The sequence below is a fragment of the Myxocyprinus asiaticus genome, chromosome 19 (assembly GCF_019703515.2).
Source record: "Myxocyprinus asiaticus isolate MX2 ecotype Aquarium Trade chromosome 19, UBuf_Myxa_2, whole genome shotgun sequence".
NCBI lineage: Eukaryota > Metazoa > Chordata > Actinopteri > Cypriniformes > Catostomidae > Myxocyprinus > Myxocyprinus asiaticus.
The window spans coordinates 32,670,023-32,687,839 of record NC_059362.1 but is presented as its reverse complement, the minus strand read 5'-3'; the positions used below and the strand labels follow the sequence as shown (position 1 = coordinate 32,687,839).

Sequence of the window (17,817 nt, the reverse complement as noted above, 5' to 3'; positions counted from 1 at the left end):
ACTGTCAATATTTACATATCCATACCTATTCATTTATCAGCATCTTGGTGGGAGCCTCGTTACTCATTTCTCATTTGAAGAGGCTAGCCAATCATAACAGAGGTCATTTATATACATAAGTCTTAAAGGCACAGCCTGTTTAATTCTAAGGGTCAGACAGAGGGTGAAAAACATTAAAGTAAAATTAAATGAAAGTTTTTGGTCCATAAGAAACCTTGACTAACATTATAGGTGGACTTTAGGTAAAAAATAAACTGCTACAAAAGTGTAGAATTTGTCCCCTTTAAGCAGAAGATTACACAAACAGGTACAGAAGTCCTACTATGGAAATAAAAGAAAGCAAAAAACAAACCAATTTGCATTTTCAAACAGTACAGCCTTTTTGGGAACAGGTCATGAGGTCTCTGGAGAAGGCTTAAAGAGTTATTGACAGATTTAAAGAGGAGTTAAAAAGAGGGAGAGAAGGGAGCACCCAAATATGTAAGTGAACCAAAAAAAGTAAATATGGCCCCAGCAGATTGTAGAGAGAAAGAATGACATGAGAGAAGGAGTTTGAGACAGGAAGAAAGGAAGGAAACAGAAAACATCTGTGCAGGTGCTCCCAAGGGACGATACATGCTCATTTACTGAGGGCATTTGAGCCAGACATGGCACCAGTTCAGCTCACTAAGGTTGATTCAGACACCTCTGTCTGTTCATGGCTCCTCAAAGCAGCTGTTGAGCATAAAGGCCTGGCTTGGAATGTGTTATGTTGTGGTTTGCCATATCAACAGTGGATTCCAATAGTCTGAAACCACACTGATAATGTTGGATTCAAAATCTAAGTTAAAACTGGAACTAAAGTTTTAGGATTTAGAAAAATGTAAAAAACCAAAAACAAATAAAGAATAATTAAGACGTTAAATGAATAAGAAATGTTGAAGTTTCTGCACTATTTAGGTCACTTATCAAATAAGCATTTTTTTATTTTATTTAGTTTTTTATCTGTGTAAATTTTGACCAGATTCCCTTATGTCCATTGAAGCACACAAGATGCTCTTTGGAACATTCTCAAATCAAGCTGGATAACATGGATAATTAGGTTTTACATAAACTTGTGGAGTACATGCCAATTTGAGTGCATGCTGTCACTAAAACAAAAGGGGGAAAATCTAAGAAATTCTGAAATCATTATTCATTTTTCAATTCAACTTTTCAGAAAAAGTTAGAAATAGAAAATAAATAGAATATTTTCACTAGTGGTCTCAAAAGTTCTGACCCCCATGTAGGCTCTAAAGTGGCAAGAAAAAAACTATGTGAACCCTTTGGAACTACCTGCATTTATGTATAAATATGTCTTACAATCTGGTTTGATCTTCATCTAAGTTACAATAAAAAAAAATTAAAAAAAATAAAACACAATCTGTTTTAACTAATAACACACAGATGATTGTATTGTTCTTGTAAATATTGAATACATGATTCAAGAATTCACAGTGTAGTTTGGAAAATTTGTGTGTACCCCTAGGCTAAATGCAAAAAATAAAAAAGCTAATTAGAGTCAGGAGTTGGCAAATCTGGCATCCAATTAATGAAACAAAATTGGAGGTGTGGGTTAGAGCTAGTTTGACTTATAAAAAGCACTCAAACATTTTCAGTTTGTTATTCACAAGAAGTAGCTGCTGACAGCGACCATGCCTCGCAAAAGTCAAGTACTTTTTATTTGTATAGCGCCTTTCACAACACACATCGTTTCAAAGCAGCTTTACAGAAAATCATGCATTAACAGAAAATGAAACTGTAATATCTGTAAAGTCTTAGAGTCATCATTGTGTAGTTTGATAAAATATGATTGTGAATTGTGTTTAAAAATAAATAATTAAATAATAATTGTATTTAGAACCCCAGTGAGCAAGCTGAAGGCGACTGTGGCATGGAACACAAAACTCCATAAGATGTTGGTTAATGGAGAAAAATAACCTTGGGAGAAACCAGGCTCACAGTGGGGGCCAGTTCCCCTCTGACTAAACAACATGAATATAATGCCAATATTACTTATGTATAGTGCAAGTCATGGTTTAAAATTATTAAACTAATTAAGTGTTAAGGGTCAGTGTTTAAACAAAGATTTTGTATGAACTGAAAGATTAATGACTAAAGTCCATCCTGAATTAACTGCAGAAGTTCACATAGATGCATTATCCTTGTTAGTTGGCTGATGAAGGCTTTTGGTGGAAATGAATTGATAGTCCATGTATTCCATTATAAGAGTGTAGTCCATCATTAGACCGAGGTGATGCAGGCAGAGATCAGTGAGGTGCATCGCAGTTCAACGAAGATAAAATGGGGCTAATATGATCATATTTCTTGGTTCTATTCAGCACTCTGGCTGCTGCATTTTGAACCAATTGAAGTTTATTTATTGATCTTGCTGGACATCCTCCCAGTAATGCATTCCAATAATCTAGTCTTGAGGTCATGAACGCATAAATTAGTTTTTCGGCATCAGCAACAGAGCATGTGTCGTAATTTAGCAATATTTCTTAGGTGGAAGAATGCTGTTCTACAAACATTGGTAATTTGATTTTCAAAGGACAGATTGGTATCAAATATAACACCTAAGTTCTTCGCTGTTGAAGATGATGTAACAGTACATTCATTGAGAGTCAAATTATATTTTAACGGCTTGTTTTTAGAGGTTTTTGGTCCAATAATTAGTATCTCTGTTTTGTCGGAATTGAGTAGAAGGAAATTTCTGGCCATCCAATCATTTATTTCATTGTTACACTCTGCTAATTTGGAGAATTGTGAAATTTCATCAGGTTTTGCAGAAATATAAAATTGGGTATCGTCGGCATAACAGTGGAAACTTATTCCACGATTCCTGATAATATCTCTCAGGGGAAGCATATACAGGAGAAAAGCAGAGGCCCTAAATCTGATCCCTGTGGCACTCCATTCTTTTGTTTGGTTTGACAATTCCTCATTTACATAGACAAAGTGGTAGCAGTCTGCTAAATAGGACCTAAACCATGCTAATGCAAGTCCACAAATGCCACCATAATTCTCTAGCCTATTCAAGAGAATGTCGTGATCTATCGTGTTGAATGCAGCACTAAGATCTAAAAGCACTTGAAGAGAAATGCAGCCGCGATCAGATGATAAGAGCAAGTCATTTGTAACTCTGATAAGTGTAGTCTCTGTACTGTGATGGGGCCTAAATCCTGATTGAAATTGTTAATATATTCTATTTCTCTGTAGAAATGAACATAGTTGGGAGGATACTACATTTTCTAGTATTTTGACATAAACGGGAGTTTTGAAATCGGTCTATAATTAGCCAGTTTTCCAGGATCAAGTTGTGGCTTCTTAGTAAGCGGTTTGATAACTGCCATTTTAACATTTCTTGGGAAATGTCCTAAGGATAGCAAGGAGTAAAATTAAGAATCTCAGAACCTCTTCTTAATAAAATTAAGAAGAGGTTCTGAGATTACAGGGAATACCCCTTTTAAGAGCTTAGTTGGTATTGGATCTAACATACATGTTGTGGCTTTTGATGTTTCGATAAGTTTTGTTAGCTCTTCATGACTATGACAGCGAAGGATTGAAGTTGCACGTGAGGAAAATTATGAGACACTGTTTTCTGAGGTACTGTAACAGATGATTGCATAATCAGTAAAGAAATTCATGAAGTCATTACTCTTGTGCTGTGACAGAATATCTGGTTCAGTTGAGGTTTTATTCCTAACCAATTTAGCCACAGTAATGAATAAACACCTAGGATTGCTGTGGTTATTTTATATGAGTTTGCTAAAATATGCTGACCTGGCAGCTTTTAGTGCCTGTCTGTAGCTACAGACACTATCCTTCCATGCACCATGAAATACCTGTAATATAATATTCTTCCACTTGCACTCCATTTTCCGAGCTGCTCTCTTGAGAGCATGAGTGTGATCATTGTACCATGGTGCAGGGCTTTTTTCTTTAATTTTCTTTAATCTAAGGGGGGCAACACTATCAAGACTGCTAGAGAAGACTGTATTTATATTTTCTATTATTTCATCAAGTTCTTCTAAGCTTTGGGGCTTACTGAGTGTATGAAATAGATCTGGAAGATTTTTAGTGAAGCTATCTTTAGTGGTCGAAAGAATAGTTCTACCTGAATGATAGCGTGGTGTAGATTGAGTAACATTAGCTGATCGCAGCATAAAAGAGACGAGGTAATGATCTGAGATGTCATCACTCTGCGGTAGAATTTCTATAGTATCAACATCAACTCCATATGACAGAATTAAATCTAGTGTATGATTATGGCGATGTGTTGGTCCTGGCACATTTTGTCTGACTCCAACAGAGTTGAGAATATCGATAAATGCTAATCCCAGTGTGTCATTTTCATTATCTATGTGAATGTTGAAGTCACCAACAATTAAAGCTCTATCTACAGTAACTACTAGATCTGATAAAAATATTTGCTAATTCTTCAAGGAAATCAGAATAAGGCCCGAGTGATCTATATACTGTAGCAAGGGCAAAAGACGACAGAGTTTTTGTAATTATATATGACAGTGTCACATTAAGCATTATTAGTTCAAAAGACAAGACTTATATCCTGTCCTCTGAGTAACACAAAAAACGTAACTGTAAATTGTAGCAACACCTCCTCCTCGATCCTTCAGATGAGGCTTATGTTTATAACAATAACCTGGGGGAGTAGATTCATTTAAACTAATATATTCATCCGGTTTAAGCCAGGTTTCAGTCAAACAGAGCGCATACAAACTACAGTGCATCCGGAAAGTATTCACAGCGCTTCACTTTTTCCACATTTTGTTATGTTACAGCCTTATTCCAAAATGGATTAAATTCATTATTTTCCTCAAAATTCTACAAACAATACCCCATAATGACAACGTGAAAGAAGTTTGTTTGAAATCTTGTTTGTTTGAAGGAAAGGTGGGTGGGAGAGACAGAGAGAGAGAAAAAAAAAAACTCTGGTTCCCGACCAAGCCGCCATTCGGTCCTCGGCCAGCTGGGCAGCGGTCCTCCATGACGGGGGATGGCAGCGAGCTCCCCCGCCCCCTGGTGGATGATAGCTGCTCCTCCGCCCTCTAGCGACCAACAGTTGCTTCTCCACTAACTGGCAGATGGCAGCGAGCTCCCCCACCTCCTGGTGGATGGCAGCAGGCTCTTCCGCCCTTGGGCGAACCACTCCAGCACCACCGTATCACACCTCCTCGGCGTCGCGATCCCCCGTCAGCAGTGAGGGCTCTCCGACAGTGTGTCCTCCTCCAACCCCTCTCTGGCATCCCAGACTCCTACTCTTATCTCTCTCCCGCTGATTGAGCCACTCAGCGCCAGGCATGCACCCTCAAGGCCCGGCCACGCCCCCCGTCCTCGTTACAAGGTCTAATCCACAGCTACCGGAAACACGTGGTTAAGGTTATTGCTGCCAAAGGAGGATCGGCCAGTTATTAAATCCAAGGGTTCACTTTTGTCACAGCACTGTGAATGTTAGTGGGATGTGTTCAGTAAAGACATTAAAGATTATAATTGTTTGTGTGGTGTTATCTTATGAACATAGTGTTTGTCTATACTTGTGACTTTGATGAAGATGAGAATACATTTAATGACCAATTAATGCAAAAAATTAAATACAAATAAAAACAGCTAATTCCAAAGTGTTCAAATACCTTATCTTGCCACTGTATGTTGTTTTAAAAAGGGACTTAAGCAATAATACGTTTTTTACTACATTAATTACACAGGACAGGTTAAAATGTTTATGCACTAGATTTAAATGTGGCTGTCATTTTCTTGTTTTTATGTTATTTTTCTGTCTCTCTTCAGTGTTGCTGAGGTGTTGGAGAAACATGGTCTCCAGAAACCCATCTCGTTCATGAGGAACAGTCAGAACAGCAAAGAAGAAGCTCACCAGCTGATGGTCCGACTCACTCGTCACACAGGACGCAAGTATGACACACACACACACACACACACTTAGCATTTCCCAGAGCATCTATATGCACCTGTCTCACTGTCTGTTGTTTGTTCAGAAACCCTCCTGTGAGTGAGACAGTGTGGAGAAGCTTACTTCAAGATCTTTTGGACATGCAGCAGAATGTTTATACCTGTCTAGAGCCAGAGACTTGCCATCAGGTACTACTGTACATTTTAATGACTGTTATAATACAGTAATAACATATGAATAGGGAGGGGTTCAAACACGAAGTTTTGAAACCCTGATGTAAGGGCTAAGATTTTTATAATTTTACTTCTGGCCTATAACTGATTGTGCAGACCAAACCGTAAGGCCTAGAGAAATGAAAGGTTGGGGAATGGTAGTACTCCAGCTGGCTACACATTTGCGTGTTCTCACCGCGATTGGTCTATATGTGGCACTGTAGCAAAGACAAACACTTTTGGTCCATAACTCCTAAACCGTATGTCGTACACTCAAGTGCCTTATATCATTAGAATCGTTGGCTCAAGACGATTTCAGGTCCGACATTATTTCGCAGTTTGCTATTTTTTGCGAAACCTATTTTTGTGAACTAGTCCTAGGCCATTCGACTGATTGGAACCCATCCAGTGCAGAAAGATTTTCTGGAGTGCCAGTATCAATAATGATCAAAAAAAAGTTTGAACTTTTGATTCATCGTCACAATGGTACGCAAAAACGTACGAAGAATGAGTGGCAACTTTTTCACAAATGCCTATATCTCTTGAACGGTATGAGATAGTTTCACAAAACTTGGAAATCTTCTTTATAGGGTCATTCTGAGGACACGAGAAAATAAATTGTGCACCTTGGCCATTTGGTGGCACTATAAAAATGAAAAACAAAAAAAAAAATGTCTCTAACTAAGGAGCCATTGGTCCGATCGACCTGTAATGTTGCTGCGGTGTATTTGTCCAAGGTGCCATCAAGGTTTACGAGGACAGTTGCATATCTCGAATCAATTGCCATCGACCAATCAACTTTCAGTAACTTTTAGACAAGGTCAGCAAAGGCCGATTGGAACGAAACACGTGGGCATATTTGACTCTTGGTCCTGTTATGTTAAAAATGTTATGCTAAAAAAAAAATTGTTAAAAAAAAATGGCCACTGGGAGGCACTAGCATGTTTTACATGCGCTTAAATCACTGAATATTTTACACGTTATTCACGTTATACACGTTAGACATATGATAGATCTCCACTTTCTGAACAGCTTTGCCTCAAGGACCATTGGTGTCAAACAAATTGTTCGTTAAATATTTGAGATTATTTAAAAAAAACCTACTTTTGCAAACTAGTCCTAGGTTTCTTACGCAACAACAACAAAACTTATACAGGAAGAATCTTTGGACAGCTTAGATCAATAATTATCAAAAAGTTGATCTTTTTATTTGGCATGGCTATAACAGGGTAATTTAAACATGGGTGTGTCCTAGATTACGCAAAAGCCAATAATAATAATTATAATTAATTTAATAATAATTTTCTTTATTCATCACACATTATACATTTGCACATATACAGTGAAATTCTTCTTTTTCACATATCCCAGCTATGCTGGGGTCAGAGTATGACAGAGTAATAACTCCTAAATGAACAGTCCTATTTTCATCAAATTTAGTACACATATGCAAGATATCCTAATAATAAACCTTCCTGAAGAGTCAATATCTTTCGCAACACATACTCTTCCTGCATTCACATTTACGTTTACACTTTCAAACTTATCCTTAGTACTCGTAGCACCCTCCATTTCTGGCTTGTTCAACTCCACTACTGATGTTAGTCAATATACACTATGCTTTTCTCTGTAACCTCAGGTTCTTGCAATAATCATTTCCTAAATCCATACTGCCTTTTGGGGTGATAGTTTTTAACCTATCCTCTGACATGTCTTTATCTCATGCAAGCAGAGCTTTATGCTGATGCCAAATATGCTTACGTTTTCCACAAATTTTTTGTCAACCTCCATGCAACACATGAAGCATCCTAATAATTATTTACCATACAACTGTTGTAAATACCATGTGCTATCAATAATCATCTTTCCATCTTCTTTTAGAACATGTACATGCATCCACACAACATTGAAAGTGATGATGTTACTTTTTACAAAGAACAGCACCAAAAAATTGTGCACTGACAGTATCTTTTTATTTAAAAATGCAAGATAGTCAACAAACTCTGTTTAAAAAAAAATAAATAAATAAATAAAAAACATAGGAGAGGTCTGGACAAAAAAAATAAAAAAATAAAAAATGACCATCAGAAGACGCTATCACATTTCACATGCATGTAAATGTTTGTAAGTTCTACAACTTTTCCATATCATATGCCAGACCTCTTCATTCCAAACAAATTACCCTCAAGAATCAAAAAATCATTACGTATTTCGCATTATTTAAACATATGGGTGTGGCCTTTTCAAAGAATCCTGTTTTCATTACATTTAATACGCATATGCGGAATATGCCTTTGAAAAAGCATTCAAAGTTTCATGAGCATCAGGCAATAGGTGATGCAATAACAGTCAAAAATATTAAAAGCACTGTATCTCTATGGTACATTTTCTTGATGTTGCTGGAAATGTAATTCCTTTCTCTAAATTTTAGGTTCTTAATGGAGTGTCTCAGTAATGCTTCATATCTAGTAACACATGCACTCAAAGTTCCTATGCTGCTTTAACCCTGTTAATTGCTGCTTGCAGCTATATTTGTTTTTATCGTTGTAACTCTTGTCTTATTGGTCACAAAGCTATTTAATTTTATTTACTATACTATGCCATAAGCTATGCTATGCTGTTACATTACACTATACTACATTATACTATATGCTATGTTACTGTATACTAAATTATGCAATACTATACTATACCGCCATGAAAAAAGATAACCCAGTAACTGACCAAAATAGTTTTCTTACACTATGATCTGTCATGGGAAGGACAGGTTTGGCAAAAAAAAAAAAAAAAAAAAAAAAAAAGAGAAATGGCGTGTGAAAATATCATAATCCACATTTGGCTGATCCATCAAAAAGCTCTGAAGCCATTTTTCCCAGTTTCAGTGTTAGGTAGTTTGTGTTTTTGCCTTTATTGGGCACTATACTCTACTATGCTATACTATACTACACTACACTGCACCACACCAAACTGCACTAACTAGTATTCGTTACTGCAACGTTTTGGACATTTTAGTGTTTCGTAAATTTCCTGTAATCTTCCGGCTCTTCTTTTGTTACTTTGCCTCACAACGCCTACATTATCTGTCCTCTCATTACCTTCTTTTGTTGCTCACCCTGGTTAGAGTTTGTCTGCATGTCTGTATGTATGTGTGAAAGAGAGTTTCAGACGGAGCATTTATGTAACGGCGATGGTGGGCTTTGTCTGTGTGATGCTCTGTAATTTAGCTCTATTCTCTAACGAGGCTGCGTTCCCATCACTATCGATTTCTTCATCGCAATCAAGACCAGAACAGCAGAGTTGAACTCACCCTCAAGAGTTCATCCTCAACTCCCCCACCACTCACCCTTTGACTAAAGAGAGAGAGAGTGAGTGAAAGAAAGAAAAGAACAAAAGAGAATTATCCATCGCCCTTTACTTTTTTCGAATTGCTCTTAATCAGTTCCTGTCAAATAGGGCCCCACACTGTAATTTTCTTCACTCTCTTGAAAGATATCCCATATAAACATTAAATTTCAAGTTCTGAGAGGAAAATGAAAGAACTTGGATGCAGTTTTATGGAATTGGCATTCTCACCATCTCCTCTCTCTGTCTGGGTTCATTTGACAGAGTATAGCAGAGCTGCTTTGAAATCTCTTCAATAGCTAAACAGCTAATGAATTTACACAACCCTCAGCAACCAGCTCTAAACTCTGCCTTACCTCTGTGGGTTGTGCATTAGGAATGGCTCATTGGCTTGCAGACTGAGCAGGGATGGATATTTCATTTGTGCGGTGTTAGGAGTTAACCGTGTTATAGTTATAGGTGCAATATGCTCTGCAGATATTGGATTCTTTAATGCAGACAGATTAAAGCACTTGCCGATTATATTTCTAAAGACATTATGAAGCGCCAAGATTGGTTAATGATATTCAACTTTTGCAACACACGCACAAAACACTCGCTCTCTCTGTGAAATTACATGTTGTGGTGTGGTAACTGATTTGTTGACTCTGGCTTTGGCCTGTTCATCTCTTATACGGAGCAGATCTGGATTCACGGATTGCCCTTTTAGCTCCATTGATAGAAACTGCAGAATCACACACATACACTTAGGGGCTTTTCACACAGAACGTGTTTTACGCATCTTGCTGATTTTTTTGAGCGTCTCTGGAATGAGTGCCACAATTTTTAGATGCCATGTCAAGTTCAAAAGTACACACATGGAGACGCTGATATCCTGTTCTATTTTGTTATGCTGCTTCTAGCTTTTCTTAGCGCTGTCACGCCTTCCTTCTGAATGACCCCTTAGAACACTTTCACACTAAAGCTTTTGTTGGCATCTCTAGTCCATTTTACATAAGAGTTTGCTTCATTTGTTTGGTATGAAGCTGCAACAAAAACATTAATAAAACAGCAAAGCTGATGTCTTCTCATTCTGTTGTAAACTGATGCCGCTAGTATTCACGCAGTACTCACATGGCACTCACGTTGATGACATCAAGCAATCGAACCAAGTGTTAAAACAGCTTTGGTGTGTCGGAAGACCAGAATCTGTTGAAAATGATAGTGGAATTTTGTATTAGGAAATGAAGCAATTGGAGAGTTATAATGAAATGCAGATAATTAGTTATTTCTATAATTTATTACTGGTGTTTGCTAAGGCAAGTTTTACTATTACTCTTACTCAGGGTTAGGGTTTTGAACAAACCCTTAATCCTAAACATTATATTTTGGTGTGGAGAGATGTACTTTTACTTGTGTAAGCAATAGAGTGCAAAAATTCCATTCCACTTTTTAGCTGTCTTGGCTCTGGAAGTATTTTTCCTATTCAGTTCTCCCACAGGTATTTTATAAAATCTAAAGTTCTAAGCCATGAACCAAACCAACCAGCTCTGAGGTGAATCACAACATTACAAACTTAGATTTAAAGGAAAACACTATTTGAAAATTAGACAAAAAGACAAAGGTACAAGGCTGTGTATTTAAGTCTTTCATAAGGGAATTGACTACAATCCCATTAAATTCAGCATTGCAAATGGTGCAATCAAATACAAAATGATAGAAAAACATAAAACCACTGATTTAAAGTTGTTGATTGTAAGTATAGAAGCAATGCATTCTTAGGGAATTTCAAAATATGCAGATATGTATAAATATGTATAAGTAGTTTGATAGTGAATGGGTGACTCAGTTGCGTCATTCACAGTGCAACATGGAAGCTGGTTGTCGCTGCTGAGCTCTTTTGCAATGTTTTGTTTGCCATGATTCTCTAATTTGTGGATTTCCCCCCTCAGGATCATGAGTGGTATAGTTCTTCACCAGAAATTCCACTATTAAACACGATAAAAAAAAAAGTGTTGAAATAACACTTTCTGATAGCTTTAACGGAAGCATATTCTATTGATTTAATAATACCATCGTTGGTATCCAATAGACATATTTTAAAGGAGGGACCAAGGCCAGATCAAGAGACAAGAATATCATAGAGACTTTTTCATAGACATAGAGCATCTGCTCTTTTGACTTCACTCAGCAAGCAAACACCCACAACACCCTAGCATGGAGGTAGCAAGTTTTGAAAGGGCAACCACAACTCATATTTTCTTCAGATGATGTCTAAATCTTGTTAATCTGCATTCTATGAATGTTAAGATGTTTTAATTAGGGAACTTCAAACAGGGACAACTAAGATTTAATTTGAAAACACACACACACACAGTGTTGATATCTTTCTCTGCCTAAATCTGTACCTGAAGGCACCATTGAAATTACCCAGGACAGCACAGCTGTTTCACAGAGATGCGCATGAGAACACGTTGTCATTGAAATAGCAGTTTTTTATATTTCTCCTGTTGTGTTTGTGTCTCGCCAGCAATTAACTAAAGACATATGATTAATTGCCACACCTGAACACATTCTCATCACAGGCCCACGCAACACAATGCTTATCTCCTTCTGTCTCTTTATCTGTCCATCTCTGTGCCTCTTTCATGCAGGTGTTTGTGGAGAGTTTATTGTGTTCAGGGCGGGAGGAGAATGTTCGTCTGGCGGGTCAGCTGGTGCACTGCAGTGCTATGTCAGAGGACACTCCAGTCAGTGTGGCGTTTAGCGGTAAAGCTCATGCCCGTGTAGCCTATAACATCAGTGTGGAGCTGGTTCTGGCCGCTGCCCGGGAGTACTTCAACTCTTCGGCCACCCTCAATGACTCCTGCATGAACCTGGCACGGTATGACCTCCTTTTGATTCCCCTGGTTTGCTTTTAGATGGTTGGGCCTAAACCCCATCATCCTACCTCAGCTAACATACTGTACACAGACAGAGGAAATTGAGTTAACTTAAACATAACACCATTGGAAAAAACAAAAATGCTGAGTTTTTAAAATTTTCAGCAGAGTCAAATATTACAATATGAGAAGAGATCTATGAGGGTAGGTGTGTTGAATCGAACTCTGGTTCGGACCAAGCTATCAAACCATGTGTGAAAATAGCCTAATACTACCAGCTTCTTCAAACACAAGTTGCTTGGTGAGTTTATGATGAAAGAGGTGAGAAACATCACAGGATTCAAACTTTCCAACGTCATTCTCATTTCTTGCCCCTCTTATGAGTCTAGCCATAAACTATGCCTATTATTGCTGTAATTGCTGCCATAATGAGAGAGAGATTTAAAGGCAAACTGTTGGTGGCTCACTCTCCACCCTGCAGCTTTAGGTTAATGTGTTTTCAGTCTCTCTATGTCAGTCTGTCTATTTTTGTTGTGTTGGGCCAGAGCGGGGTGACAGACTGTGGCCCCTGAGTGATGGGCTGTGTTGTAAAGTGGGTCAGTAATTAGGCCGTCGCCTGTTCACGGGGTATAGAGCTGGATGGGCCGCCAATACATATGCATTCACACACTTCTATCACTGTCATTCTCTCTCTCTTTTACACACACGGCTTATACAGACAGGAACTTATGTGGACAGTAATTATGAGCTTAATGTATAAATAATAGGGCTTTCGTCTCCACTGAAAGGCGGTAAAAGATTGAAAACAAAATGTAGAGAATGTGAATGTGTTGATGGAAGAAAGGGAGAAACTTAGACTGAAAAGAGAATGACTGATTGTACTCTCTTCACTGAAAGAATTAGTGGTCATTCGTTTTGAATATTTCAAGAAAAGTGATCAGAATTTGTTTTTTTCCTGGCGGGCGACAGACTTTCATTGAAGGAGCAGCCCAAGACATATCTGGAGACCAGACCATCATAGAGACATGGGGTTTGGCTCTTTTCACTTGGGCCAGTAAGCAGCCACCTAACAACCACCCAGAACACCTTAGCATCTGCATAGCAATGCTCTTAAAACCACTCAGAACACCTTAGTAAATGTATAGCAATGCCATTGCAACCACCCACAACAGCCTAGCATTGTCGCAGCAAGTTTTGTCATAGGCAACTGTCACTTTTATTAGAAAATGTCAAAATCTAGTTCATATTTTAATATATTGAGTTTGGCCATTGATTTTAAAGCATATGCCAACTGTGTACATGGGTTTAGAACAGAACATCTGTTATGCATTCTCAAACTAGGTTAAAATGAAAAATACGTTTTAAGAATGGACTGAATGCTCCAGATGCCCTGGATGAGTGAAATGGTCTCTCTTCTGTTTTTGTCTAAATGTCCCTTTTCCCCCTCTTCTAACTGTCTCACTGAAATATATATTTTCAAACTAGGGATGGAATTTTATTAAACAAAAATGACCATGAAAACCTATAATGCACTATGAAAATATTAAAAGCTCCGTAAATATGTCCTTACTAGGACTGTGCAAAACTTCCAATTTTCACAATCTACTAGTCCACTAGTCATGTTAAGAATAATAATGTATAATTAGGATCTATTATTTTCACTTGACCCGATGCACAGACACCTTTTATAGCAGTGTTTCCCAACACTGTTACTAGAGGCACACGAACACTGCAAATTATGTCTCCCTCATTTAACACACCTGATTCAACTTATCAGCTCATTAGTAGAAGCTCAAACACCTGAAAAGGGCATGTCAGATTAGGGAGATATCCAAAATGTGTAGTGTTGGTGTGCCTCCAGGAACAGGGTTGGGGAAACACTGTTTTAGAGGCATATACAGATGCAATGAGCAACACTTCAACATGGTGACTAATACTATAGATATTTAACAAATAAATAGGCTAAAAAACTATAACAACTTATTGCACAAAACTATCAAAGGAAGAAAAGTAGGAAATAAGAAAGGCTTTAATACAGAGCACCACAAAACTGCTTATGCGCATCCTGAACATAGCATGAAATGCTATAATATAACCAGAGTGCGTCAGAGCAATCCTCGCTGCGCATTCAAAAGCGCAGAACTTTGCGAGTACATACAGTTGAAGTCAGAAGTTTACATACACTTAGGTTGAAGTCATTAAAACTACATTTTTAACCACTCCACAGATTTCATATTAGCAAACTATAGTTTTGGCAAGTCGTTTAGGACATTTACTTTGTGCAAGACATGAGTAATTTTTCCAACAATTGTTTACATACAGATTGTTTCACCTTTAATTGACTATATCATAATTCAAGTGGGTCAGAAGTTTACATACACTAAATTAACTGTGCCTTTAAGCAGATTGGAAAATTCAAGAAAATTATGTCAAGCCTTTAGGCAATTAGCCAATTAGCTTCTGATAGGCTAATTGGAGTCAATTGGAGGTGTACCTGTGGATGTATTTTAAGGCCTAACTTCAAACTCAGTGCCTCTTTGCTTGAGATCATGGAAAATCAAAAGAAATCAGTCAAGACCTCAGAAAAAATTTGGACCTCCACAAATCTGGTTCATCCTTGGGAGCTATTTCCAAACACTTGAAGGTACCAAGTTCATCTGTACAGACAATAGTACGCAAGTATAAACACCATGTGACAACGCAGCCGTCATACCACTCAGGAAGGAGATGCATTCTGTCTCCTAGAGATTGTAAGATTGTCACAGAAATTATCTGCATCACTTCCGGGAAAGTCAAAGAACTCTGCGAGAACCAACGTCATAAAACTCTCACACAGAGGAGCATCTCCACCTGAGAAAACACACCCCACTGATTGGGGACCATAAAACGCAAATCACACTCACATCTGCTCTCTCTCTCTCACCTTAGGTCACTTTAAGGACACTAAAAACTAAGTTATGACTTATCCTGTTCTGTAATGTAAAAGGTTTTCTGATCATACATGTTTGGTATCATTCAAGAGGTCTCAGTGCAACTGGTAAAACGGTCTCATTCCCTTTCAGCAAAGTCAAATCACAAGTAAGATTTAAGAACTTAATATAATACAGTATTCTATCCGGGGCATGCCCTTCCCAAGTCTCACACAGAGACCAGATGCTGTATGCAGATTAGGTGTATTCTTTGTAAACATCAAACAACCTACTCAATCAAAGGTTGACTACAACTCCCTAAATTGTTAACCAAATCCTAAATAACATCAAACACACACATCTGAAATAACAATGGAATCGTTTGGTACTTAAGGAAGGATGGCAGAGAAGCTCGGGGAATCTGTAAATCAGATCTCCCATGCTTCGTCGTTTGCATGTAGTTTTTTCTCTACCAGGTATTTCTTATTATTGATAAATGTTTGAAGGAATCTGTAAATCAGATCTCCCATGCTTCATCGTTTGCATGTAGTTTTTTCACTACCAGGTAATTGCAATTTGTATTTCTTATGTTTGGTAAATGTTTGAATGGAATACAACTTTAATTATATTATTATGCTTGATTCACTGATAGCTTTGAGTATGATTTATTATTTTAATTTGATTGTATGAATGTATTATTATTACCTGGTAAATAAATTGTTATTATGATTCATTCTGAAGGACTGTTTTCTAGTATATTTCTTATTAACTACAAATCTATGGTCAGAGTTGGCTTAATTAAGCTACTTCAGAAGTAACTCATTAGTTAAGTATGTAAGAGGCTAAACGGTAAACCGAGAATCTATAATAGAACTTAGCCAAGTAGAATTAAATGGGAATACTAAATGTAGGACCGAGAACCTGTAAAACAGGACTTAATTGACTGGGACTAAACGGTAAACCGAGAATCTATTATAGAACTTAGCCAAGTAGAATTAAATGGGAATACTAAATGTAGGACCGAGAACCTGTAAAACAGGACAAAATATCTTACTTTTTGGAGAAATGTCCTCTGGTCTGATGAAACAAGAATTGAACTGTTTGGCCATAATGACCATTGTTAGGTTTGGAGGAAAAAGGGTGAGGCTTGCAAGCCATGGAACACCATCCCAACCGTGAATCATGGGGATGGCAGCATCATGTTGTGGGGGTGCTTTGCTGCAGGAGGGACTGGTGCACGTCACAAAATAGATGGTATCATAAGGAAGGAATCTTATGTGGATATATTGAAGCAACATCTCAAGACATCAGCCAGGAAGTTAAAGCTTGGTTGCAAATGGGTCTTCTAAATGGACAATGACCCCAAGCATACCTCCAAAGTTTTTGCAAAATGGCTTAAGGACAACAAAGTCAAGGTATTGGAGTGGCCATCACAAAGCCCTGACCTCAATTTGTGGGCAGAACTGAAAAAGTGTGTGCGAGCAAGGAGGCCTACAAACCTGACTCAGTTACATCAGTTCTGTCTGGAGGAATGGGCCAAAATTCCAGCAACTTATTGTGAGAAGCTTGTGGAAGGCTACCCAAAAACGTTTGACCAAAGTTAAATAATTTATATGCAATGCTTCCAAATACTAACAAAGTCTATGTAAACTTCTGACCCACTGGGAATGTGATGAAGAAATAAAAGCTGAAATAAATAATTCTCTCTACTATTATTCTGACATTTCACATTCTTAAAATAAAGTAGTGATCCTAACTGACCTAAGACAGGGAATGTTTTCTATGATTAAATGTCAAGAATTGTGAAAAAATGAGTTTAAATGTATTTGGCTAAGGTGTATGTAAACTTATGACTTCAACTGTATCTAGAGATCAAGCAGTTTCAACCTTATTTACTACAACTATTTAAGCAGTGTCAGACAGAATCAGCAAAGACTTAATTCTCCCACAGCACCTCACAAATAGGGAATATTACTCACAGCAGAGAATTACATCAGACAGTGGTAGTCTTGAAATGTATTGGTGATGCAGCTCTTTGCTGTAACAACAGCACATACAAAGACTAAACCTAAAGCATTAAAGAGACGAAACTTCTTGTAGAGGGTTTTACTGTGCTGACTGTTATTCACATTTAAACACAGCAGGCTGTCATCATGCAAAAATGCTCTCTGAGAAGTTGCGTCTCTCAATTAATTTGAGAATTGCGTCTCATTAAAACCAACATCACTAAAAATATTAATGTTATAAGTCAACCCCAATAATCGACTAGTCAGTCAGTTGTTAGCAGGATTATTTTTGTAAACTAAAACTAAGACGAAAACTATTGATCTAAAAAAATAAAAATAAATCGTAAACTGAAATAAAATAAATATTGCAAAGTAAATGAAAAACTTAAAACTAACAACAGTCATTATCAAAAATAAATGATCTTTTATGTAATCATTGGCACACATCACACAGTGGAATAATCAAAGTAAGAATAGCTACAGGCCGGACATCTCAAAAATAGGAGGCAGAATCACCAAAAGAGGGTGGGGTTAATC

General features: G+C 37.5%; 1 protein-coding gene across 4 annotated transcripts in view; it reads left to right on the top strand.

Moving 5' to 3' along the window:
• The window catches only part of LOC127410350 (NBAS subunit of NRZ tethering complex-like), a 288,769-nt gene that overhangs the window by 91,906 nt on the left and 179,046 nt on the right, over window positions 1–17,817 (top strand). For all 4 annotated transcript variants that reach the window (XM_051645563.1, XM_051645560.1, XM_051645561.1 and 1 more), the window contains 3 exons: window positions 5,830–5,952; window positions 6,036–6,138; window positions 12,138–12,367. In XM_051645563.1, coding sequence (XP_051501523.1) covers window positions 5,830–5,952; window positions 6,036–6,138; window positions 12,138–12,367 — 456 coding nt within the window. The remainder of the gene's footprint in view (window positions 1–5,829; window positions 5,953–6,035; window positions 6,139–12,137; window positions 12,368–17,817) is intronic.